Below are 26,034 nucleotides of genomic sequence, written 5' to 3' on the forward strand. Positions count from 1 at the left end.
AAGATATGCACAAAGTTCAAGTCCAGGGATGGAGCAGACGATCCAGCAGGAAATTCATAGTAGTTGATGGCATAGAACTAGTCAGATATCAAAGGTTATTTATTACTTATATTCCATCGTCCTTTTGCCTGTCGGACTGTCTGCTGTGTTCGACTTTTGAGGTACAAGATTTGGCTGAGGCTTACCGCGGGTGTGCGGTCGCCGTAACATCCGCTGAGGCAGCCGGTGGGTCCGCGACGATTACGTTCTCTGCCCGTCCCCTCGGGGTTTCCATCACCCGCCACCCCATCTTCCTCTGAGGCCTGCTGCAACTGTCCTATCACACTTCTGCTACGCCTACAAAACTCTAGTGGGACGCTCGCTCGCATACTCAGTTTGTTAATCGTTACTAACTTTTCATTGGTATTTTTAACTTCAGCGCAGCTAATTTTATCCCACTTTTAGTTTCATCCCACATGGTTTACACTGATCAATACGAGAGAGCATCAAAAGTCGTGATATGTGATATATCTAATCTGTAAACTACGCTTAAAGGAAGCACGCATGCAAAGAAGAGAGTTCATTAATAAGGCTAGAGAAGTAAAAATTAGAATTAAATACTTAAAGTGGAGTGTACGGTATCGCTTTTATAGAAGTATTTGCAGTACCAAAGTTAATGAATCAGTCATTAACTCTGAACATGTTTTAAATCTGAAAGGAAACCATGCGAAGGTCACGTCTCTATGCGGATACTGATGAAGGGTGTTTACGCTTTCTGCGTTTAGTAGCAAATCTCCTTGCAAATTAAATTGCGGTGGTCCTTCACTACGTCGTTGTGGTGTGCTAATGTTGTTGCCCAAATATATTCTAACAGTTCATGCAAAATACGAAAACAACATTTTGGCGGGATTGCGATCATCGAGTTCGATACAGATAAATGTGCAATTAAGTAATTAATATTGTGTGAAAGGATTGTAAATTTTGACCAGCCGCGAAGGATTTTGATAGAAAACACTCTTTAGTCAGATCCGTCTTGGAGCAAAAGCGAAACAATCGACTTTTTGGCTATAGCAATTTGCGATTGAATAAAAAATTAAGCTCGTGTACTTATGTTTGAAAAGAAAGTTGAATATTGAATGCGGGATAGAAAGTTAAATTGCAAAAACTAATTTACAAAACGCCACAAGTGTCGCTTCAAATGTAATGTAGATAGTTCACAATGAAGAGTGTAACGCTGACCCGAAGTAAAGATAAAGTAGGTTCAAAAGTTGTGCCCGAAATACAGTCCAAGGACTAGGACTACTCGGATGCAATGTGTGTTATTTAATTTTAAACTGAGATGTTTAACTAGTGTTTAATAGTCAATGTTGACGGTAGGCAGCGGCGAAGGACTGTATTTGAGGAGATTGTCTGAGAGAGTTACATGGTAGACCGACTCACCGATGCGCGCGATGGTCGCATGCCCGCGAGGCGTGGCCAGAACCACCTTGACGGGGTCCGTGGCGACATACTCACGTGGTGAGCCTGATCGGCTAGGCTTGTGTCCTGAGTGCGATATATCCCGATTGGAATTTCGCATGTAGTAGAACATAACTTTTGATACAGCCGACCGTACGTACGAATCCACATATCCTCCTTCGTTATTTTCATCTGTCATAAGTTCAAAGTTATTTATTTTACTTATTTATGATCTTTCATAGTAACATATAGATTCAGAACTTAAAGAAATATCTAACATATTACTTAATACGAAAACAATCGCCATAATCAGTGTCATCAATTCGCGCAGCAAATAATGAGATATAGTGTACATTTGGTACAGTGATACATTGGTAGGTATAGTGACTACATTCGCTTGCTTAGTTGTAAAGAAACAGGAATAAATGAATAGACTTACGGAGGTAAGGAATCCTGAACCAGGTGCCTGATCGACGCCCAACAATAATCTGACAAATGTAATGACATAGTCTTTTACAAAGGCCTGGTATAGAAGTGTGTCTAACATTGAGGCGGAAAACACGGAGCCGGCAGCAAAGGGCAATCGGAACATGTAGGAAATATGCGATCCCCTTTCCTTTTCACGCTGCAAAATCAAGGTCTTATTTAAAATATTACATATATATAAATAAAGCTATAATAACTTAAATAATTGCATCAAACCTTTTCCATTTTAGAGAGATGTAATGCATATTTATCATGAGCCCTGAATTGCATGAAGCGCATATTTGACGATTGCGATAGCTCCGTTATAGATTTGATTGAAGGAAAGAATCTGAAATTAATAATTATTTTAAACTCTCAACTTTCATAAACTTGAAAGCGTTGAAGAGCCGAGGGCGTTATTGTAATGAGTGGTTCATCCGTGATTTCAATAGAAGAGAAAATATTCGCAAGAAGTTAGATAGAGGTGCTCTTATAAATTGAGTGTTAAATAGTATACCTTGAGTTATGGCATGACTTTGTATTTAATTTATTTCATGAATTGCTGAAAAAATCTTTCAGGTCACAAATAATAACAACAACGTGTTCGTGTAACTTTGTCATTCCCTGGAAATGGGTGGTAGCTGTCTTTCGACTGTCGAGAAACTATCGAGGGAAAAGTCTTATGACAGAATATCAGAAATTTTAAGTTTAATTAATACTACGCAAAAAAGTGAATACCTCCATATTTGTAGTTGATCGTTGATCGTTTTTTAGGTTATACCTATTTAGGATACAGCAAAATTGTTGCGATTTTTTTGCTACTCCGTTCAGTGCTATTCGTTAATGTTTTACATATATTTTCGCTAAGCAAGGGTTTATTAATTATTACATTCACGTATAAATTCGCTAGCACTATTAAGCATTCGCAATAAACTCCATATTATTTCTATGTGTATCGTATGATCTATAAAATAGGGATAATTTTATTTCCTCATTCTATTCACATGAATTAACTGCACATAATGCGTATCATAATATATTATTATTTTTATAGAAAAATGATAAAGTACAAAATTATACTTAGGCTATCTATAAATAAAAAGTGAATGGTTTTTTACTTGAACATTGTCTGCACTGCTACTATGGTGTTACAGTCTGAGAGACTGTCTTCTTCGGCAGAATTGGATAACTCCTTATTCACCACGACTACATTCTCTGCTAAAGTTATTCCAGCGCGCAAGAGGTCATCTAAACTGCAAAATAATTAAATTAGGAATCAGTTTTTTTTTTGTTTTTGATGCATACGCTTCACAGAAAATTAAACGTAAATAATTAACAAAAGAAATATTTTCACTTTTAAGATAGTAATCATAGTCACTAGATCCGTTATGTCATATATGTAGTTTTAAACTTTTATGGCCTCTCAAAATTATCTCAGGAGGACAGAGAGAGGACATTCATCCTCGAGGACGAATCTCTCAAGAACACTGCATATATTGCCTCAAGGACTCCTATCAGTTCACCAACGTTTGAAAACTTGCGTCCATAAAGCTGTTTCTTTACATAAGGTAATAAAGCAAAATCTCAGACTACCAAATCTAGACTTTAGAGAGAGTGTCGTAGTAGTTTAATTCCAACAGTGTGCTTTTTCGTTGTCATGATATTGATACCGATCGTGTTTCTCGTGCCATTGGTGGAACAAGTCGATGACACGGTCAGGAGTGTGTGGTTTTTTTTTCAAAACTGCCAAAACATGATCTTTGTATCAAGCAGCAGTTACGTCTTTTGTAGGTACATCGAATACAACAATCAAATAAAGTTTACTTTAAAAAAAATACAGCCATCATATTTTGTTTTACGACCAAACAAGACATTTTGACTGAGGTCGCTGGATCTTTACCTTCAAACCACCAGAACTTACTCAGATATTCAATTTTTTTTGATGCATACAATTTATTCGTTTTACAAAAGAAACATTACTTTTCACCAAAAATTACAAGAAACAAAATATTTTCACTCGTTAAATTGCTAACATTCTTTATAGCTACATTTTAAAGAAAACCTCAAAGACAGCTCTCAAGTTTTGGTGTTTATGAGTCATCAAAAAACATGGGAATGTTATAGAAAGGCAAATTATTAAATTCAAGGCACTTTATAGATTAGGAATCTCTAAACACTCAGTTACTTACCAATCAATAGAACCTAGCATCCAATAGACCAGCGGAAAGTACGAGATAGAATCCAAGAAAGCTATATCAGGTCTGCGTTCCAGTAAAAGAATAATGGGGTTCAATGAGGTCTTGGATCTGAAATGGGCGCGCAGGGGAATAATAAAATTATAGATTCCATTAGATGCGTAGTCGGCGGCGAGGATTATCGTCTTGTTTTGCCACTGGTATTCCTTCGCGTTTCGGTAGGCACAATGCTCACACACTTGTGCCAATTGAAGACAGCAGAGAGGCTTCTTTTCTTTCAGCAAATAACATAGAGTTGGACTTACACCGATAAAGGGTGATACGGGTGGAAAACCTTTAACGATCCTGCAGATCAAGAAAATAATTTGTTATTTAGTAAATCCATAGCGTCTAGGTTTTACGAAGAAATATATTAGGACAGTTTAGGCCAAAGCAAAGCTTATTTCAAAGATAAAATATTTAAATATTGTGCATTACGCATTACAGACCGACAATTAAACTTACTAATTAAGGGTTTAGGCATATTGAGTTGCGGTTTTCTTTCTCTAGTTTTGTCTTTAATTGAACATATTGAAAATGTTACAAAAACTTATCTAGCTTTTTCTGATTACTGCTATTATTATTACAAATTGTACGTGGAAAGTGTCAAGAATGATCAATCAATCAAATTATTTTATTTGCTTAAATGCGTGTTAAATAGGTCTTACAAATTCATATTGGTATCACCACATTTGCCATGGAATGGCGTGCAAATTTCGTGCATGAAACATCAATGGTTAAAATCACTCAAAGTCCATAATATTATCTACTCTATAGCTCTATAGCTATAACGGATGCTAGGCACAGAAACCGTCTTTTTGTATTCGTAATAAAAGTTCTAATAACTTTATAATTATTCCTTAATGAGGCTGTTTGTTTTTGTTTTGGGTTGATTAGGAATTTTAACACTGGTGGATAGCAGCTGGAGTCGCAAAACACTCAGAGTTTCAGGACAATCGTTTTTAGGTAGTAGGTAGGAGGTATTTTAGGTTATGTATTGTAATAACTTTGTTGTTGTTCTTTAATGAGGCTATTTTACCGCTCTTTGGTTTATATTTGGGTTTGTTTTGGGTTGATTAGGAATTCGAACACTGATAGATAGTAGCCGAAATAGTAAAAACACTGTGTTTTGGAACAATTGTTTTGAAATAGTAGGTAGGTAAGTATTTTAGGTTAGGTCTTCAAATAACTTTATAGATTTTCCTTAATGACACTATTTTATCACTTTTTTGTTTATATTTCTATTGTTTTGGTTGATTGAGTATTTTTACACTAGTGGATAGCAGCAAAAATTGTAAAAACATCGAGTTTTAGATCAATCGTTTCGGGACAGTATTTTAGGGTTTTTTCGTTTTATTTCCACTGATTTTGTCCAGATAACACTGTCACTTTAACTTTGCACTATTGTCTGTCTTTTTGTAACTTTTTTATTTTGTAAACATCACTACTTTGATTTTATTTTGCACTTTTAATGCGGAGCTAATGTTTGTTGGACGACGCTAGCGCCACCTTGTTGAATAGTTTTTTTCAGACTGATTTTTAACTGCCACGACTGCCCCATATAATTGGTTTTATTTAAATTAATTTGTAGATTATTCATGTCAAGCAATTTTAAAATATTTTGTAGGGTGTTATTAATGTCCGATTCATGTATTGTTTTATTATTATTATTTGATGTCATAATTATAGACATATCATCAGCAAATAAAACACATTTGTGATCAGTCACTTTTGTTATGTCATTTATATATAGAATAAACAGTATCGGCCCAAGAATACTGCCTTGGGGAACGCCATATCTGTTGATTCTGTATTCGGATTGAATTGATCCTACTTCATTACCAATCTTTCTGTCAAGCATCACTGCTTGATAGCGATCTTGCAAATAAGAAGAGAACCATTTTAACACTGGACCTCTTATGCCTATGGTTTCTAATTTACTAATTAGAATATCGTGTCTAACGAAGTCAAATGCCTTAGAAAGGTCTAGGAATAGTCCCATGGTAGTTTTTTTTGAGTCCGTATTACGAAGAACAACATCTAGTAGAGTGAAAATAGCTAGTGTTGTAGATTTATCTTTTTGAAACCCGAACTGTTCTTTTCCTATTATGTCATATTTCTGGCAATATTCTAGTAGTCGAATGAGCATGCACTTTTCAAAGATTTTTGAGAATATGGGGATGAGTGTTATAAGCTGATAATTGGCAATGTCATTACGGTCTCCCTTTTTATAAAGTGGTTTAATAATAGATCGCTTTAAAGTTTCTGGGAATGTACCGGTCTCAAAGGACAGATTAATTAAATGTGTAAGCACTGGTGCTATATACTTTGTGGTTGCTTTAATTACTTTAGTACCTATTTCATCAAAACCCACTGAGGCAGTATTGTTAAGTGACATTATTACTTTTGCAATTTCATAATCCGTGACTGGTTTTAAATACATAGAATGCAACATATTATTAGAACTGTTCATTTTAAAATCATTCGATAAGTCAGTGTTTTTATTAGTCAATTTGATAAAATAGTCATTAAAAATATGTGCCATCTTCTCTGGATCGTCAACTGTAGAATTCTCGTATTTAATATATTTTATAGTATTATCACTTTTTGTATTATATGTCTCATTTTTTACTATGTTCCAAGAAGTTTTGCACTTATTTTTACTTTTCGAAATTCTTTTAGCATTTGTTAGTTTTTGAGCGACATAAATACATTTTTTTAAAATTTTAGAGTAGTTATTGTAGGTATCTTTGTAAAGTTTATTTTGTTTGTTTTTATAATACACAAATCGTAAATGTCTTTTAGTTTTGCAGCCAACTTTTAAACCACGTGTTATCCATTTTTGAGTTCTATTACTATCATACATTTTTATTTTCGTCACAGGAAAGCACAATTTATAGAAAAGACAGAATATTTCATGAAATTTATCAAATCCGAGATTTAGATTGGTTTCTTCATAGGTTTCCGAAAATGACAATTTTTGACATTTTTTTTCAAATGATGTACTAGTACTCATTTTTTAGTTCAAAATATCATCTTGTTTTCCAGCTGTTGAGATCTAAAATAATACCGTCGGAATGGTCAATATTAGATTTCTGACTTCTTTTATATCTTATTGATTTGTCTTATACGAAGGAACCATGTCATGGTGAAATTTTGGCAAGTTTTCTAAAACTATATTATTATTTAGCCGTTTCTTTATGTGGCGTTCTTGCTTTTCCTACGTGTGAAGTAGCGAAAGGGGGGCGGTACATACTGTATGTTGTTTTTACCAATCGTAATTTAATCGCAAATACATAGTACTGACTTCTTCAAGGTTTAGTCAATTTATTAGCTTCTCTTCAACTTCTCCATGGCTTGGACGCTGGCAGAAGTCATGTCTAAACAACTGGAAACTTTGAGATGTGGATCTGCAGACGTATTAATACTGTCGCATGCATTACAGAGAATGGGGATGGATACAGAGATGCTTACGTCCATTAAGAAAAGGAAATTAGAATGTTTTCGGTACGTGATGTGTAACACCAATAATAAATAATTAAGACCACCATCACCATCTTCAATTTATTATACACTATGGCAAGTAGGAAGAGACCTGGCTACAGAAGAACATCGTACGAGATCTGTTTTTAGAGCAACGGCCTTGAAAATTTATATCGCCCTAATTATTGCCAACATTCGGAGACAGTACGTCGAGAAGAAGAATAATTAGACTAGCCTACATTCTAAAAGTAATGAAAAATTGCTCAGTGTTTCTAATTTCCATTCAAACATGCTCTGCTCAGTGTTTATGCTTCAAAAATAGTTTCCTGTGAAATTCGATCATAATTCAATTGGTTCATCGTGTAACCGAAACTGCTCTTTTAGGCAAATTTGTAGTTAACGTATAATGTCTTTGGCGTTGAATTGATTGGTATCTTGCTCCCCCTGAGTTACATTATTTTTGAGCCACTCGTGAGGTAAACGGCTCAGTGCGTGCCGTCTTGCGGCCGGGGATATGTCAATGAAAAGCAGCTGTTTTAAGTTGTTTGGTCGTTGACATCTTGCTTCACGTACGAGATACATACCAGAGAAAGAGTTCAGTATACTTTGTAACATTTTAGACTAAAGACGTCAATATGCCTTGGCCCTGAAAGTATAATGAACAATATTTTATGAATCTTCTTTTAAAGTATCGTTAAATCGGATAACAGACGGGCCACAAGACACAAAATACTCGTGTAGTCAGCATCAAATCGGTTTCCCTATAGTTCTGTTGACTAGAACAATTTTATCGAATGACCATGCATCAATAATAATTATGTTTTAAATAACGTGACCAGTTCAGTAGTTCGAGTCGTGCAAATATCGCCCTGTGACCCGCCAAGGTTTTTGCACTCAATCTAAATAGAGCTCTAATTATATATCAAAGGTATGTGAAGGTATTAAAAATTTACTTATTCGTATATCTAGTAACAAAAAGTGCTAGTAAAATTATTCTAACATTCTGTAACAAGCGCAATATTAACAAAAACCAATTTTTTTAGATCCGTTAAAATTTTAAGTCCATATTTAGAAAGTGGGCAAAAAGGAGGCAAATATGGCTCTTATGTTCCCTTGATGCGAATTTATAAAACTTCACAGGCTTCTTAAGAAGACACTTGACACGTGTTACCCAAAATCTTTGCTTTTTTGCTAATATCGAATAGAGGAATCGATGAGATATCATATTCATATTAAAATGAACTGTGATTAAAGGGCAGCGGTAGGAACGGTTCACTCACCTACTGAAGTCGTTGCGCCACGCTGAGCGTGTATCGCTGGCGGCCGGTGAGGACAGCGAGCTGGTGCTGGCGTCGTCCCTGCAGGCGCCGCGCCAGAGGGGTTTACGTACACAATGCACACATTCGTATCTAAACACTTGCGAAGGGTAACATTCTGTGCTCTCTAGTTGAATTGATTTCTAATCTTTAAAGCTAATATACCTACTAGTTTCTACCAATTTAGTTTCCTGTTTTGTTTAAAAAAAAATCCCAACATAAATGTAACTAAACCATTATACCTTTATATTTAGTTTATGATGGTCATAGCGCATGCTTTTGGGCATCTAGATGAGACTTTTTTTTTGGAATTTGTATGACTATGGCATAATATGGTTGATTTCGGAAATGGATACCTAGCTAACATTGAAAAAGGTGAATGGTAAAAAGTGTGTGCATTGCCGGCAGTTTTCCCATCTACATTGTACACAATATGTTTTATTCATCCACATGGAGTACTATTATTTCGTCTTATATCTTTAAGTTCGTCCACTATTATTTCGACTCCTACGGGGAAGTCCCCCAACGGCGCGGTCGGCGGCCGGGCGCAAGCGCCGACAGAGCGACGACATTCAACAGCAGTGTGACCAATTATGGTAGATTTTTGCCATTTGGGTAGATTTGCCTGCCTTATTTTCATTTTGGCAGACAATGTTAACGTTTCATAAAATATTTTGCAGGTTTTGGCAGATTTCGGAATATCTAACCAATTTTTTATTAATTATGGAGACTAAATAGATAACTTCGTTTTTTACGATAGCGAATTGACTGAAACTAAATTATTGTGTTGGACTGTTATTATTTGTTGTCATATAGTGCGGTCCAGTTGTCAACAACGCAAAAAGCCTAAAGCCTAAACCAAAATATTTATACAAATTAAAAAACATAGTATTCCCCGAAATTGTTCATAATTTTTTCAACTTACTTACACAGTCCAATAACGTAACAAGTAGCGTCGTACTGATTAACTGACCTCCGTGAACAGCGTTGCCTCTTGCCCCTAGAACGGCTATACAATGTATAAACATACTAAATCTTACTACTTTATGTACGTACGCCATATAATATATTATACGGCCTGTTTCCTTAGTAAGGCTAAAATTCTTAATCTCTGAGTATATACCGCGTAAAATACATGGCACTGACCCCTTCTTGCACCCTCCGAGGCGACTCGGCATTTCGCCTTCTAAATTTTTGTTTCTTGATTATTGCTTATTTTATATGTACTATTTTTACTGAATTGCAAAATAAGTCTCCTTAAAACCTTTTAATATTCATGTATATTTATAATAGATCGAGATAATCTACAAGATAAGAAAGTTACCATAAATAAAATTTTGGATATTTATACGTACTGTACCTATTTCCTCTTGGCTAATAATTTCATCTTGTTCTCTATTTGATAAATTCAAGTTTCTGATGGTGTGTCCTTAAACACGTATTTTTAATAATTATTTATTTGTCGCTTTGCTTCGGCAAACATTATTTAAATGGTTTCTTTGCAGTAGTTTTGGCATTATTTAGGTATGCCTTAACTTAAAAGCAGGACATTTGATTCTCTGTTAAAAAGGAAGCCACTTCCTGTTACCTCCGAAAAAAAAAACCTTTGATTTTCGTTCAAATTAGGCGAGTATAAAAGTTGTGTAATTAGTCAAATTTGTTTCCAATAATCTCGAGCATTTTTCCAAAAAAGATTTTGCACATTCGATATTGTGGGTGGAACAGCAGTTTTCGATAATTTTTAGTTTAGCTATTTTGATCTGCATACAAGTAAGAAAATTATAGAAAGTATGAATGCAAAAGAGAATTATGAGCAAAGCAATCATTTCGTTTGATGCAACGGAACACTTACAATGACGTACCTACTCTGTGCAGAGGGCATGCTGCTTCAACCCGGTCGGTATATCTACACGTTTGAATGTACGAGTACAGGCTAAAACAATAAATAAAATTGGAAAGTCGTTAAGACGTGCCTCTAAAAAAATGTGACTGCAAGGCTATATGGACAAAAAGAAAATACTTAGATACTTAATAAATAAAACTTAATAACTACTTAATTAACTACTAATAAATAGTGGTGACATAAATACAAAGTACAGCTTCCACTGAAATTATTACAAGCTAAATACCTATTAAATTTAGTATCAGAAATCTTTTTCTGAAATCATAATTTTACATCTTGAAGTTTTACCAAATCTAAACTCATACTATTTTAGATCCACATTTCGTAAACTATTTATTTCCAGCAATCAGCAATTGGAAAGCTGGCGAACAAAACGGAATAATTGCATGTTTTCAATTTTACAAGAGGAGCAAAAAACTAAATGAAACCTGTTGAAACTCAAATCAATAACGAAAGCAGATTTTCAGACCGTTTTGTTGGGTTAAAGTTTCTTTCAGAGATCGGAGTGTTGGACTCAATTTTACAGCTGTTTTGCTTAAAAATACGTGATTATTTTTAGTTTAATGAAAATGTGGTGGAATTAAAACAAAGTTATTTATAGCTTTTCAAAATATTTCTCTCCAACCCCAATGCGCTTATCCATTCGAGTGAACCAGCTTTCGAAACATTTAAAAAAATGTATCTTGCGGGAGGTCGAAAAATAACCGCTGAAATTCTTCGACGGTCTCATCTGCAGTGTTAAGTTTTTGTCCACTAAAGATTTTTTTACCGTGGGAAATGAACAAAATCTGGAGGATGGGGTAATATTTGTACCTCTGAAGTGTTGAAATAGTCCATGGTTGTAGCAGCTGTGTGAGCGGGCGTGTTATCTTGGTGAAAAAGAATGCCACGGACACCGCGCCTTGGTCGCTCGCTATTCAACTCTCCGAAAGCTTGAGGCAGACAAACTTCGCAATACCATTTTTACTTGTATAAACTGTGCTACGGTCTTCTAGCAGAATTACTGCCACTGATCCACTGCGTCGAAAAAAAAACCGCTATCATATTTTTTTAACGCTCCGACCGCAAACAACAACTTTTATGGGCAACTAGTATCCTTCAAAGATCCATTGTGTGGATTGTTGCTTCGTGAGAGGATCGTAGCTGTAGATCCAAGTTCTTCGGTTTGAAGGATTATAGTTTGGATTGATCCAAGTTCTTCGGTTGGAAGGATTATTGCTTGGATTGAGGATTCCTTAATCTAAGAACTGTAGGTTAAGTTTTGCGAAGTTCCTCCTTCGAACTTACTAGCATAGCACCAACACGATAAAATTTGTGCTCTTCGGTGAGAAAATGAGGTTAACCACCGCCGAAGCCTCCTACCAGACAATCTTCAGTTCAGCCTGGATCTCTCGATATAATGTGTCTATTCTCCTGCAGCAGTAGTCACTCTACCCTGATGACATTCTCATGAGTTACTGCAGCTGTAGATCGGCCGGGTCTGGAGGGTCATTGATTAGGTTCTCTCAACCTTGATTGAATTCACGACACCAACACGTAACTGTTGCTAATACAGGAGCAGACTCCCCAAATGCAGCTTGTAATTTTCGTGAGATTCCTTTAAGATTTACCCACGTTTACAATCATACAAAATCTTTCAATCAAAAAACGAAAAGCTTCCCGCGGGACGTCCATTGTCGCAAACAAAAAAGTGGCAAAAGATATTTGAAAAAGAACTACACATAGTTGGCCAATGATTTTCACCAAAGAGATTTGTATTGAAATTAGCCGTCAATTCAAAATAGTTTGTAGATAAAAGAGATTGTATTTATTTTGTTTTCGAAACAACTAGGTAAATTCAGATTTTTATTCACTGAGCCAAAAACATCTGGATTAAAGAAAAAAAAAGGATTTTGATTAGAAATGTAATCACAACGTTTTGTTCGCCAGCTCCAAAATTTGTTTTGCCAATTTTTGGAAAGTGGATCTGGAACCAAATTAATGTTTCAGAAAAATCTTCATTTAAATAATTAGTAAATACAGCTTAGTGATAAGTTGTAGATGCGTGCGTGCATGATCGCGGGAACGGCGACTGGGTCAGTGAGGTGGTCTTACGCAATCTTCTCGGAAGGGGAACGCCAAGGCACATCATCGTCAAGCTCGTCCTCGCTTTCATCTGCCTCCACCTCTTCATCCTGGTTGTCGGTGGCTATGTTCAGGGTACTCGTTACCATGTCAGGCACGGGTAAAATGGAAGGGCGTCTGCTGCCTGTAATTTTTTCAAATGAATAATGAGTAATAACTTATGAGTGTGGGCTACATTACACCACACACACACATAATTAAACACATAATATAAACATACACACAACATAATATCTATTTTATCGACTAGTTTGTCGACACCGCAATCGTCGATCATTTGCCTGCACTACTAAATTAGATAGGCATAAAAAACCGGCCGCGAGGTGCAAGCGTTGACCTAATTACATTACTAAAACAGTCCGAAACTGCACTCGACTGCTTTTAAAGCATATATTCGATGCATGGGAGAACTCACAGAATGCTATTGGAATTTTCTGTGATTTGTCTAAAGCATTCGATTGCGTTTCGCATGAGACTCTCTTGGCTAAATTGAACCACTATGGAATCAAAGACTCTGCGCTTAGTCTCATTGCGTCCTACCTCAGTGATCGTATACAAACTGTATGTGTAAATGATGTGAAGTCATCCGGATCAGCCTCACTAATGGGTGTTCCACAAGGCTCTATCTTAGGTCCCTTCATGTTTTTGGTATATATAAACGATTTACCATATTTCGTCCAAAATGATTGCGATATTGTACTATTTGCTGATGATACGTCTTTGATTTTTAAAGTCGATAGAAATTATAATAATTTTGACGATGTAAATAGAACCATATCGCAGGTTACTCATTGGTTTACTGTTAATAATTTGCTTTTAAATGCAAAGAAAACTAAGTGTGTCGAATTCGCATTGCCCAATACTAAGACGGCAAATGATTTTAATTTAATGGTAAATAATGATATGTTGAAAGTAGAAGAAACTACCGTGTTCCTAGGGATAACTTTAGATGCAAAGCTTCAATGGAACGCCCATATATCAACACTTGCTGGTAAACTCAGCTCTGCTGCTTACGCTGTTAGAAAGATTCGACAGATAACTGATGTGGAAACTGCAAAAATTGTATATTTTGCCTATTTTCACAGTATTATGTCTTACGGAATCTTACTATGGGGTAAAGCGGCAGATATTGGAAAAATTTTCGTATTACAAAAAAGGGCAATACGCGCAATCTATAATTTAAAACCGCGCGATTCCCTACGAGAGAAATTTAAGGAAATAGGTATTCTTACAGTAGCTTCTCAATATATTTACGCTAATATAATTTTTGTACGACAAAACATTCATAGTTACAAAAAAATCGGTGATTTCCACGACCGGCAAACTAGAAACCGTAATAGGCTCGCATATCCTACGCTCCGCCTCAGGAAAGTGGGAAAATCGTTTCTGGGAATGAGTGTAATATTTTATAATAAAATTCCACAATCAATTTTAGACTTGCCTTTACACAAGTTTAAAAAATCTATTAAAAGTATGCTCCTGGAAAAAGCTTATTATACAATCGAAGATTATGTAAATGACAAAAAAGCTTGGATTTGATTCGCTCCAGCAATGTACGGCGCTGCAATTGCTTGTATACAGTATGGCATATTATTGTAAATTGTACATTTGAAAAGAGCAACCGCCGAGTTTCTTGCTGGTTCTTCTCGGTAGGAACAGCATTCCGAACCAGTGGTAGATTATTTTGACGATTCAAAAGCACTTGTAAAAGTTTAATTGAATAAAAATAATTTGAATTTGAATTTGAATTTGACTCGGAACGCGTGTCGCCTGTCCGCGCAACGCACGTGGCATTAACTACGTGATCTTATGTGTAGTACCATTTGTGATCTTTTACGTGAATTTAGGTGTAAAACCAATGTGGTTGTAGTATAGAAGCCGATGTGCATGTGTTGTATAACCGTGTATCACTATTTACCTTCTCGTTGTTAATAGATATTATTATTAAGTACGTGTTCTAGGTATAACTTAATTACCTCGGCGGCAGCTTAGGAAATCTGGGCTTAAGAAATTTGTATTATCAGGTCGCGGGAGCAAAAGATGACTGTCAGTAGCACTGTCAGTGGCTGGGGAATCTTTTAAGCAGGTACGAGAGTCTGAGCCTGATGTCGACACTCCTTCCATTTTAGCTAGAAAATATTAAAATTATTTGAAAAAATTCATCACCACCAATTGACGTAATAATGTGTGATTGGTTGTGCTATGAGAATTTTGTGTACTCTTAAATTTTTGGTTTTATTGAGAGTTTGTCACATCTTTTGTGGCTTAACGTAACCACAAATAAAAACGTATTCATATTATCTTATAACTTACAGAGAAATTAACATAAATATCTTGGAGTGTATTTCTGGTAACCATAGAAGTATTAATGACATGGGAACAACTATGAACATGACGTTTTTGTGATTAATGTTCAAAAAGCCATTTAAATATAAAGCTTTGTTACTTCTATTAATCTAGATTAACAATCTTCTATTTTTAAATAAAACTAGCGATGAGCTTAAGGACTTACAGTGCCAAATCAAAAAAATAAAAAGCTCTATTTTTCAAGACGAACTTTGTAATTTGTCGATATCAAAATCGATTACTTGAAGTCACTTGTTTGCTTGAAGTTACTTGCAGCCTAAAGTTGTACATAATATGTACTTGAACATTCTGTACTCTACTGTATGTTAGTAATTTCCACATGGTTTTACTGAGTTATGTGACTGGTAGCAAGTCCGAGGGTAGTTAATTTAGGGCCTTATCTTCCTATCTTGACCTTATAATCAATAACTCAAGTAAAGGATAAAAAAAAATATTTTGACACTTCCAAAAAATTTTCACTACTTCCAGAAAAAATACTTTCGCCATATAGAAACTACATTTGGGTTTTATTTAAGTATCTGTTACGTCTTATGATTTGAGACATGCATTAAGTTCATTGGCGGCTGTCGAGCGGGGTGTAATGGGCAGTTTGACGAAAACCACCAGATAGTAAAATGAGCGTGCCACCGAAGAGTTGTTCATTCCCTCTCAAATCTTGTAATGTACGATGAAGCGCTTCTAATGCTTTTGTGGGCCATAGTACATTCGTTCTACTTGACATGACCGGAGTACTTTACCCATTCCAGATTTTTTTCTGATATGGACTTTGGTGCCTCGAAGATTTAAAATATTCAGTGGCTACTTCAGAGCCGAATGTGAGTACATTCATTTTACTTTGCATGACCGGAATACTTTACCCATTCCAGATTTTTTTCTGATATGGACTTTGGTGCCTCGAAGATTTAAAATATTCAGTGGCTACTTCAGAGCCGAATGTGAGTACATTCGCTTTACTTTACATGACCGGAGTACTTTACCCATTCCAGATTTTTTTCTGATATGGACTTTGGTGCCTCGAAGATTTAAAATATTCAGTGGCTACTTCAGAGCCGAATGTGAGTACATTCGTTTTACTTTACATGACCGCAGTACTTTACCCATTCCAGATTTTTTTCTGATATGGACTTTGGTGCCTCGAGGATTTAAAATATTCAGTGGCTACTTCAGAGCCGAATGTGAGTACATTCGTTTTACTTTACATGACCGGAGTACTGTACCCATTCCAGATTTTTTTCTGATATTAGACTTTGGTGCCTCGAAGATTTCAATTTCAATTTATTGCAATTCCAGGAATAATACATGGATACCCAGTTTTGGATGTCGCAATTTGGTCTGGTGCAGCAGACCGTGGTAGGGAGACCCATATTTTATTTACATATTTACATATTTTTATTAGAGTCATTGAGAAAATGATTTATGTCATAGTAGCACTTTTCTAATAAAAAGTTTTTTAATATTTTGTTAAATTCATTTTCGTTGTCTATGTTCCGAATTTTGTCTGGCAAATTATTATATATTTTTATAGACATTACGTAAGGACTCGAGGTATGCAGTACTAATTTTGATTGCGGGAGGTTTAGTTTATTTGTATGTCTTTCGGGAAATCGACGGGGTTTATTTTCTTTTTTTGTATAGTAGTGTAAATTTCTTTTCACAAATTTCCATATTTCGATGATATATATGGAAGGTAGGGTTAGGATTTTTAATTTTTTGAAATGAGGCAGGCATGAGTCTGTAATTTTTATATTGACCAGTATACGTATGCACTTTTTTTGTAATATAAAGAGATCTTGGGCATTCGTACTGTCTCCCCAGAGAATAATACCGTATCTCAAAAATGCGTAGCCATAAGCATAATTTGCGGCTAGTGCGGTTTTTAAGTTGGTAGTTCTTTTTAGTTCTCTGAGTCCATATATGAATGTAGATAATTTTGTTTTTGTTTTTTCGATATGGCTCTTCCAGTTTAAATTACTGTCGATTTCAATGCCTAAAAACGTTAATCTGTCAGCACATTCGATGTTTGTGTTATTAAATGTATATTTAATATTTAATGGTTCCCTTTGGTACGGTCGAAATTGGATTATTTTTGTTTTACTATAGTTTATTTCTAGTTTATGGTCATTCATCCAGTCAGTAATGTTATTTAATAGTCGAGTTATTTTATCATTAAATTTATAATTTTTTGATAATGGGAATAATAAAGAGATGTCATCCGCAAATAATACACAATATTCGTCAATAATTTTCGGCAAGTCGTTTATGTAAATTAAAAACAAAATTGACCCAAGGACACTTCCTTGGGGTATTGAGTTAGTCATGGTTGTCATGTCCGATCTGATGTAGCTTACTAGTCCTGTTTTTTGGTCACAATTTTCGACGTCCACGTATTGTTCGCGGTTTTCTAAATACGATTTAAACCATTCGTGTGGCGTACCTCGTATGCCTATGCCGTATAGTTTATTTAATAGTATATCGTATTGGACTTTGTCATACGCCTTTGACATGTCCAACATTATTCCTATCGCATATTTTTTGTCATTTAGGATGTTATATACTTCTTGAATATATTTATAAACTGCTAATGTCGTACTGCGATCTTTTCGAAAGCCGTATTGACTTTCGTCGAAAATTTTAAACTTTTCACAAAACGAATTTAGTTGTCGACACATAGCGGTTTCAAAAATTTTTGGCACTGCAGGGAGTAGGGCTATGGGACGATAATTGCTTGGGTCCGTTTTTTCCCCCTTTTTTTTATAAATTGGCCTTATAATGCATTTTTTTAGGAGGTCTGGGAAAACGCCGTCAGTAAAAGATTGGTTAACAAGTAGGTATAGTGGTAGCGTCAGCTCTTTTGCACATTTTCTTAGTAACGAGGGTGGCACTTCGTCAATTCCGCAGCTGTTTTTGTTTTTTAGCGAGCGTATAATATCGTACATTTCCCGCGGCTCCACTAGGCGTAGAAACACTATTTTCGACCGGGTTGTATACTTGACGACCCGCGGTCGAGTGATTAGTCGATTGACCGGTGCATGCGCCCCCTCCAACGGAAGCGAAGTAGGTATTGAATGTATTTGCTATCTGCTTTGGTTGCGACGTAAGTTTATTGTGGATCTTTAATGTAATATTAGATCGGGGTTTTATTTTATTTTTATTTGTACTATCTCTAACTATTTGCCACATAGATTTTGTAAGGTTGTTTGACCGCGCCATTTTTCTAATATTATCGATCTTTTTTGATTGTATAACTGTTTGTTTCAACAATTTGGTGTATTTTTTGTAGTCTTCTTTTAGAATTTTATTTTTTGAATGCACAACGAGAATATTTAGGAATCTTATTTTTACACGAAACTTTTATACCTTTTGTTAAGTAGGTTTTCCTTTTTGTATTTATTTTAATTTTTTTGATAGGTATACACCGATTTAGGAGATCTGTGATTATTGTATGGAATGATTTGTAGTTTTCATTTATTGTTTTATTAATTGGTAGTATTTTATTCCAATCAATTTTAACTTGCTCTGATTTAAAGTGGTTTATGTTATTTTCATTGTAGATTCTTTTCCTTATGATTATTTTATTTGTTTCTTTATTTTTTAGACCTTTTTTTTGATAAATTGTTCCCTTATGATCTGAAAACCCGTAGTCGTGTACATAAATTAGGTTTTCATCTTTGAAGTTTGTAAATAAAAGGTCTAAGCAGGTTGAGGTAGTTTTAGTAACACGAGTTGGTTCGTTAATATGTTGGAGGAAGTTATATTCTAACATAAGGTTAATTAAAGTGTTTGATTTATTTGAATTTTCCATAATATTTATGTTAAAATCACCGCCTAGTATGATTTGCTTTTTAGTATATTTAATAGTAATTAGTTCTAGTATTTTTCTTAATTACGTTAACATAATATCGGTCTCCCTACCATTACAATACATACATATTATTAGAGTATTTAAATAAGTTAATTCCACTGCGCAGACATCGATGATATATTCAATTGTCAGGTTCATAATGTCCTTTCGTTCAATAAATTCTATGTCATTTTTCAATAGTATTAGAACACCGCCTCCTTCATAGTTCTTGCGGCAGTATGATGTCGCGATTGAGTAGTCACGGAACTGAATTAAGTCAGTTTTTTCGCTCGATAGCCATGTTTCAGATAAACAAATACATTGGTATAGGTTTTCTTGTAAGAAATCTTCAAGGGTGTGTAATTTGTTGTTTAAACTTTGCATATTTTGGTAAAATATATTCAGCTCAGTTCCGAAATGTCTTATCAAAAGTTTTTGAGTTATTTTGCTCCGGTTTAGTACGTAGGTTGTGTGTAGTTATCGTCGCTTCGGATTGGTTCATGGTGCTTAGTGTGCTGTTTATTTCAGTGCTTGATATTTTCCCGTCTACAATGAGTTTATTTCCGCGTATAATATCGTGTTTCCCATTTTTCCTAGCGATTTCTAAACTTTCCCTCATCATATTTCTCTCGCGTAGGCTATTTCCAGTCAGATACTCCGAGATAGCATAGCCTGAATTTTTAAAGTAACGACCGTTGTTTAAGATATATTTTGCCATTCTTTTACTGATTAGCTCAATCATTATAGGCCTACGTGTTCCTTTTTTCCCTATACGAGTTATTTCTTCGATGTACCCTACAAGGTTGATATTTAAGATGTTACCGAAGATACTTATTATTTCCTGGTGTAACTCGAATTCTGTTTCATGGTGTATTTCATTTAAGCCGTATAACACAATTTTTTTACTGTTGTCGCATTCAATGTTGGGCGGGGATACTGAGGTATTTATCTGTCTTTTTAGGTTGTTCATTTCATTTTTTAATTCTCACCGCTCTCTTTCCATGTCTAGTATCTTATCACTTAGCGTTTGTAATTCCTTTCTTATGTTTGATTGCTCTACGGAGAGTGTGTTCGTTTTTTGTGTGAGTTCGACTTGTAGCTTGTGAATTGCTTGATTTATTTCACTCTGGATTGTCGTTCTTATTTCAGTTAGTATGGAGAATTTGTTGCTTTCTAGTTTCGCGTCAAGTAATTGGCTGAGTTCCTTTAAGGTGCAGGGTTCGGAGTTTGCTCTACCTATAGTGCTACCTGTTCCTTTTTTTTTCTGGCGTTATATATATCATCTCGCTGGCCTGAAACGTATCACCAAGGACGCTGCGGTTTTGTAGTAGGGTCCCGTCTATAGAAATGTTCGTGTCATTTGTTAGGGACGTCTCTGTTTGGCTGCGTATTGGAGTGTTGTCATTTCTATTACGCCGTGTAATTTGTGTGCAGTGTGTGCATCGCCAGTTTCGCTTTAAATCGATCGGGAAGGCGGCATAGCAGGCCTCTGTCATGTTTATACATTCTAAATGAAAGTTTCCTTTGCAGCTACAGCATTTTAGTACATTTTTAATGTCCGTAATTTGTTTTTCACAGTGTACACAGTCCATCTTTTATGATTTAGAGCTAATTTCTGTTAGGTATTTGTTTGAATAGGCGACGCGTAGCCGGTTATGGATCACTGCGCGTGCCTACGTTTACTGGTTAAGACAGGGATGCAATTAGTATAAGTCCATCGGTATGATCGGAATAGACGTATACGCGGTCATTGACCTCGGACACAGTGCGACCTTGGCCGAATGGATCAGCTGTTAAGGTTACGTATCACTATTTCAACGGTAGAAACGGTTTTAAATTTTTGTTAATTAGCACTATTTATCATCATTAGTTTAGTTTGTATCACTACTTTCATTTGTCTTTCACTTTCCACTTCACTTTAGCACATTTTTAATCCAGTTTTTTACTTAAATAGCAACTTTTAGATTTTTGAACACAGGAGCGTCACAGATGAGTTGTTTATCGTTCCGCGCGGGGCGGGTCTCTCCCTGTTTTTTTTTTTATTAGTAGTATTTTTAATTAATCTTAATCTTAACTCTTTAACTTATTACTAGAATCAACAGAATGAAAAGAAAGTAACAGAAACGCGCATGTACCCATTGTGCACTTTGAAACAAAAACGTTTTTCTTTCTGCTTTTACAAATATATCGTCAATTTTTTCTGTACCTACCCCCACATAGATTGTTGATGTATTTTTCATGAGTGAGTTGCCACTATAGGAAGTAAATCCTTAGATTTAAAATATTCAGTGGCTACTTCAGAGCCGAATGTGAGTAAATTCGTTTTACTTTACATGACCGGAGTACTTTACCCATTCCACATTTTTTTCTGAAATTGGACGTTGGTAGCTCGCAGATTTGAAATAATCAGTGGCTACTTCAGAGCCGAATGTGCCGTTCGACCACCATTCAATAGGGCTGCCGCAATTCCAGATTAGGCTATTGCCAGGGCAATATTTTTTGTGATGTGTTATTGCCAATATAAGTGCAATAAGATTGCCAGTGTTTCCGGCCATCTAGAAAACAAAATTCACCGCGTTATTTTGTAATCGCATGCATAATTCTGCCATACGCTTTACGTTGTTCAGGAACCAAAATGCAGAAGATTCGTTTGAACAAATGTAATCCAACTCGTCAACATTGAAGTGTTTTTCTTTGCAAATCACCGTCGAAGCTTGCCTATCTATCAATCAACACCAATTCTTCATTATAAACGTTTGATGAGAACTAAATTTTCTGATTTTAATTCGTCGCATGCAAACGATGAATGGTGTCTTCGCTCATGTATAGTCTTTGTATTTTCGCCAAAAAACTTTTGGCTTGGAAGGTAAGCACATTGTCAATATGAATGCAAATATATTGTGCATAGAGCTAAAAACCCACTTTTATCTAAGGTTATCTGATTGTTGTCTGAGGTGATTACAATTTAAAAGTCTGCACGCATGGAAAGATCACTTTTCTTTAAAAAAAAAAATATTTCATTTATTTGATCTCAACTAAACATAAATCTAAATTAAACTTTACAAAGCGAGTCTTCTGGCGTAGCCCGTCTAAAACAATAGACAGTTAACCCACTGACTGTTTTTTCGAGTAGCCTTGTAGGCTTGTAGGCTCGTTTTACTCAGTTGAGGGCTTCGTTCGCAAGCTTCTGGCTTTTCGCTTTACAAAAATAAGAACTCTGAGAGTCTAACTCCAAGGTTTAGTGGAACTCCATTTTTATGTTGTAGCGATAGCCTTTGTACTCTTCCTCCGTATTTAACAAAATGCCTTTGATATTTCTTTAGGAAATATCTAAATGAGTGTGTAGAAAATCACGCTGGCTTCATTAGTTCACTACAGAATCAAAATCTCCATCTTCCAAATAAAATTTTAAATAAGAATAACTGTGATATGTTCAGCAGACTATGTTTTTTTTTTTTTTTTAAATTATATAGACTAGCGCTTGGCTGCAATCAGACCTGCTAGCAAGTGATGATGCAGCCTAAGATGGAGCGCGCTTGCCTAGAAGTTGCCTATTCACTCTTGACTTGAAGATACCCATATTATAGTTGGAAGGGAAAACTGACGCCGGAAGGGCGTTCCAAAAGGGTGTGACGATAAAATTGCGCTCAAAGAGATTCCATTGACTCAAACTCAAACCCAATCCATAAGACAAGCTCTAGCTGTCTCTTTAGGCAAGCTTTAATCTCAAACACAATCCTGAAGTTCCGATTGAGTAATTAGATGAGTTTTAATTTCATTTAAAACTTTCAGCATAAGCAACCTAGGTTCGCTCTAAAAAGTAAAGTTGACATTTTAGATTGAACCAACCCTTCAACCATTATTGGAAATTAAGCGAACAGATGTCAGATCAGATCAGAATCAGATTACAATACAAATTTTCAACCAAAAGTATTCCTAGCATCAGACATTTTTGACTTTGGGTATTTATGATAAATGTGTGCAATAGTACATTAGTAGAGTACAATATACTTATCCTTGAGGTCCTACCGGTAGCAGCATAAGAACATTTTAGTCCTCTTGCTACTACTAACTAGGGGATAACCCAGTAGAATTAAATGGAAATTACCACTAAGTTTAATTTATAAGAAAATCAATTTCAAACATCGAGATGATCAATTGAATCCGGAAAAAAAAGGAGATGGATGAGTAGAAATTGAAGGGAAAATAGTTAACAGGGTTATAGCAAGTTGTAAGAAGGAGTTTCATCTTTATTGAAATTAACAAACCCCTTATAAAAAGAAGCGAGCTGTCTATCCAGTACTGCCAAGTAGACCTGTATTAAGTCGTCCAGTGAAAAGTAAATTTTGCTAACGTCAAGCAACTTAAGCAAAAAGAAAAAAAGTAGACCTAATGGTTGCCTGCATAAGGTTTGAGAGGAAAAGGGCGATCATATCCGATCTACTTTAGGCAGTAATCCAACTGTGACACTCACAGCCAGCAACAGTTAAATTAGCGGATGATACAGTATTAGCTGGGTTGATGCGTGATGGCGATGCGTTTGGTGTGGAACTCGCGGGAGCTTGTAGAATCACTTGTGGGAGGTCGTAGTGAGCCACATTACTACCGTCTGGTGTTTTTTGCTGTCCCGTTCCATCTTCTGCGTCCGCAATTTTCTTCTCGTTAGAGAGAAGACTACACGCGGTTTGATCTTTAGGTATAACATTAGCTTTGCTTTCCGTCTGTTTATCGGAAACTACAAAAGCAGAATTTTCTTCCTTCGTGATACTCATGTAATAACACGTGTCGCTGCTTTTCATGATATGTCGCGGGCCTGGATTTAAGAGAATAGTGTCTTCATAAAATTCGGGAAGTTCAGCTGGGCGAACACCGACTAGAGCAACACCGTACCTACAACGATAAGGTATTTCATTATGGTAGAATCTTATCCGTATTGTGTTAAATAAAAGATTTTGTAACAGAAATGAAATTAACGTACTTTCGGTGCGAATGGAAACTGGCATATGTAAAGCTTTTTCCTTCGTATTCACCAAAAAACCGACTGTCGCCAAGAACAATGTGATAAATTTCATTTCCAGAACATTTTCCATATAGGCGATGCCATTCTTCTGGGGATTGTTGCCCTTCCCTAAAAAGTGTGATGTAGAAGATTACGTATACGTAATACTAGTTGTATGCTAAAATGGAAGCTACGAATACAATATACTAACTGGCCCCGGCTGGTATGTAGCAGAAGAGTGACGAGGGTAGAGGCTCCAGGACAGGTGCAATTATTGGCAAGCAGCGCGTATTTGAATTCATCTTCACATACAACAAATTCTGCAAATTTTACATGCAGCTTGTTCTCAGGGCGAAAAATCTGTACGTATTGTGGCACGTCCGGAGCAAAATCCTTCACAGCCCAGGACCTGAAAGCAGTGTAACAGTGTTTCGTTATGCTAAAACTACCACCGTTCCCGGTGTACACGTTTGTCAAATAATTACGACTCCAAAACAGGAAGAAGTTCCCACTCCGATGAGTTTTTTTTTCATTAAAAAAATTTCTTTAATACATAATTTAAAAGGCTGATAAAGTTTTGACGCTACTTATACTCGTACGTGTATTTCTATTCTACTTTCAAATTTTATTTTTATTTCAAGTAAAATATGCTTCTTTTAATATTGATAAACAGTTTAAAGCAATAACTTACCGTAAAATAGTATGTTCGTCAGCAGCCGTTTTGTCAGCATAATTCCTTGCGGCAAGGATAAAGCATGCCTCGGCTTCATTCATCCGTGCTCGGATCAGATCAGTGTCTTTCAGGCAGGAGCCTTGGATGTATATCACACGTTGAGCCCAAATGGGGACCTGTAATTGCATACAGTACTTCCTAAAGTAAAATATTCGCTGTGAGTTCGTTGATAAATAATAACAGTTGACAAATAATGATAGCTACGAGAATACTTGTGGGATTTAAGGGCGCACGCAATATAGCTCCATCAGTTGTTGTTGAGTTAAAGAATCGTCAATTTTCTAAAATGAATTCACTAAGGCCAGGGTTCTGCCACATGTTTTTAGTTCGTGAAAGATTGCGTGTTCCACTGTGTCGGTGTGTTTAATCGAAAATGCTGTTAATATACTCGCAAAAGAGTTCACCTGTAAGATCATCCTCATAGTAGTATCGAGCTCCATTGGTGATAACAATACCACGTAATAGTCTTGCAGCAATGGGTGAGCATAAAACTCGTTTAGAAAATCCATGATTGTATCAGCGTGAAGGGTTGTTGAGCAAACTACAACGTGTTTCTCTGACTGGGCCCGGTGTGATGAGTAAGATCCACCTAACTTCTGCCTTTCCATCCACGTAAACGCAAGTTGTTCGAACTGTAACCGATAAAACACTTAATGAAAAACATAGGTACTCGGTGAGTAGAGTCAATAACTACTACTAATATTGTTACAATTCTAAAAATATCTGCTTCTGATAAAATTGTGTATTTATTAAAAGAATGAGAAACTTTTAGGATAACTCGTCAATTGTAATTTGTAATAGTATTGAGGGTATTGAGTATGTCGGTTATCTGTGGTTTACTTTTGCAAAAACTTAAAGGTTTTACACCTTTAAGTTTTTGCAAAAGTTAGCGTCTTGAAAAAGTTTTCAGTGTAACATGACGATTTGTTAAATGTTAAAACAACGTGGCACTTTTGTCACTCAACACTAATTTGGCAGAGTTTATCAGTATAAACGATGATTCCCAAATCGCGAAATTGAACTTGGTTGTAGGTATCTCACTATACAATATACTCGTAACACGGTGATTAAAAATTATCACTAAATTATAATTCGGGTAATACGACTTAATAATTTTTAATCTACGTGTTAC

General features: G+C 35.7%; 1 protein-coding gene across 17 annotated transcripts in view; it reads right to left on the reverse strand.

Moving 5' to 3' along the window:
• LOC123880416 (potassium channel subfamily T member 2) overlaps positions 1–26,034 on the reverse strand; it is a 75,506-nt gene that overhangs the window by 13,085 nt on the left and 36,387 nt on the right. For 3 of the 17 annotated variants that reach the window (XM_045928523.1, XM_045928525.1, XM_045928531.1), the window contains exons 9-23: positions 25,307–25,534; positions 24,861–25,018; positions 24,381–24,578; positions 24,149–24,298; positions 23,645–24,060; positions 14,939–15,091; positions 12,933–13,086; positions 10,788–10,868; positions 8,900–8,977; positions 4,092–4,442; positions 3,021–3,155; positions 2,140–2,251; positions 1,877–2,077; positions 1,420–1,629; positions 186–305 (exon numbers count right to left, since the gene is read on the reverse strand). In XM_045928523.1, the coding sequence (XP_045784479.1) occupies positions 186–305; positions 1,420–1,629; positions 1,877–2,077; positions 2,140–2,251; positions 3,021–3,155; positions 4,092–4,442; positions 8,900–8,977; positions 10,788–10,868; positions 12,933–13,086; positions 14,939–15,091; positions 23,645–24,060; positions 24,149–24,298; positions 24,381–24,578; positions 24,861–25,018; positions 25,307–25,534 (2,745 nt within the window). Of the gene's footprint in view, positions 1–185; positions 312–1,419; positions 1,630–1,876; positions 2,078–2,139; positions 2,252–3,020; positions 3,156–4,091; positions 4,443–8,899; positions 8,978–10,787; positions 10,869–12,932; positions 13,087–14,938; positions 15,092–23,644; positions 24,061–24,148; positions 24,299–24,380; positions 24,579–24,860; positions 25,019–25,306; positions 25,535–26,034 lie in introns of all 17 variants that reach the window. The other 14 variants (XM_045928524.1, XM_045928538.1, XM_045928534.1 and 11 more) reach the window with 11 other exon arrangements.

Source organism: Maniola jurtina, chromosome Z (genome assembly GCF_905333055.1).
Source record: "Maniola jurtina chromosome Z, ilManJurt1.1, whole genome shotgun sequence".
NCBI lineage: Eukaryota > Metazoa > Arthropoda > Insecta > Lepidoptera > Nymphalidae > Maniola > Maniola jurtina.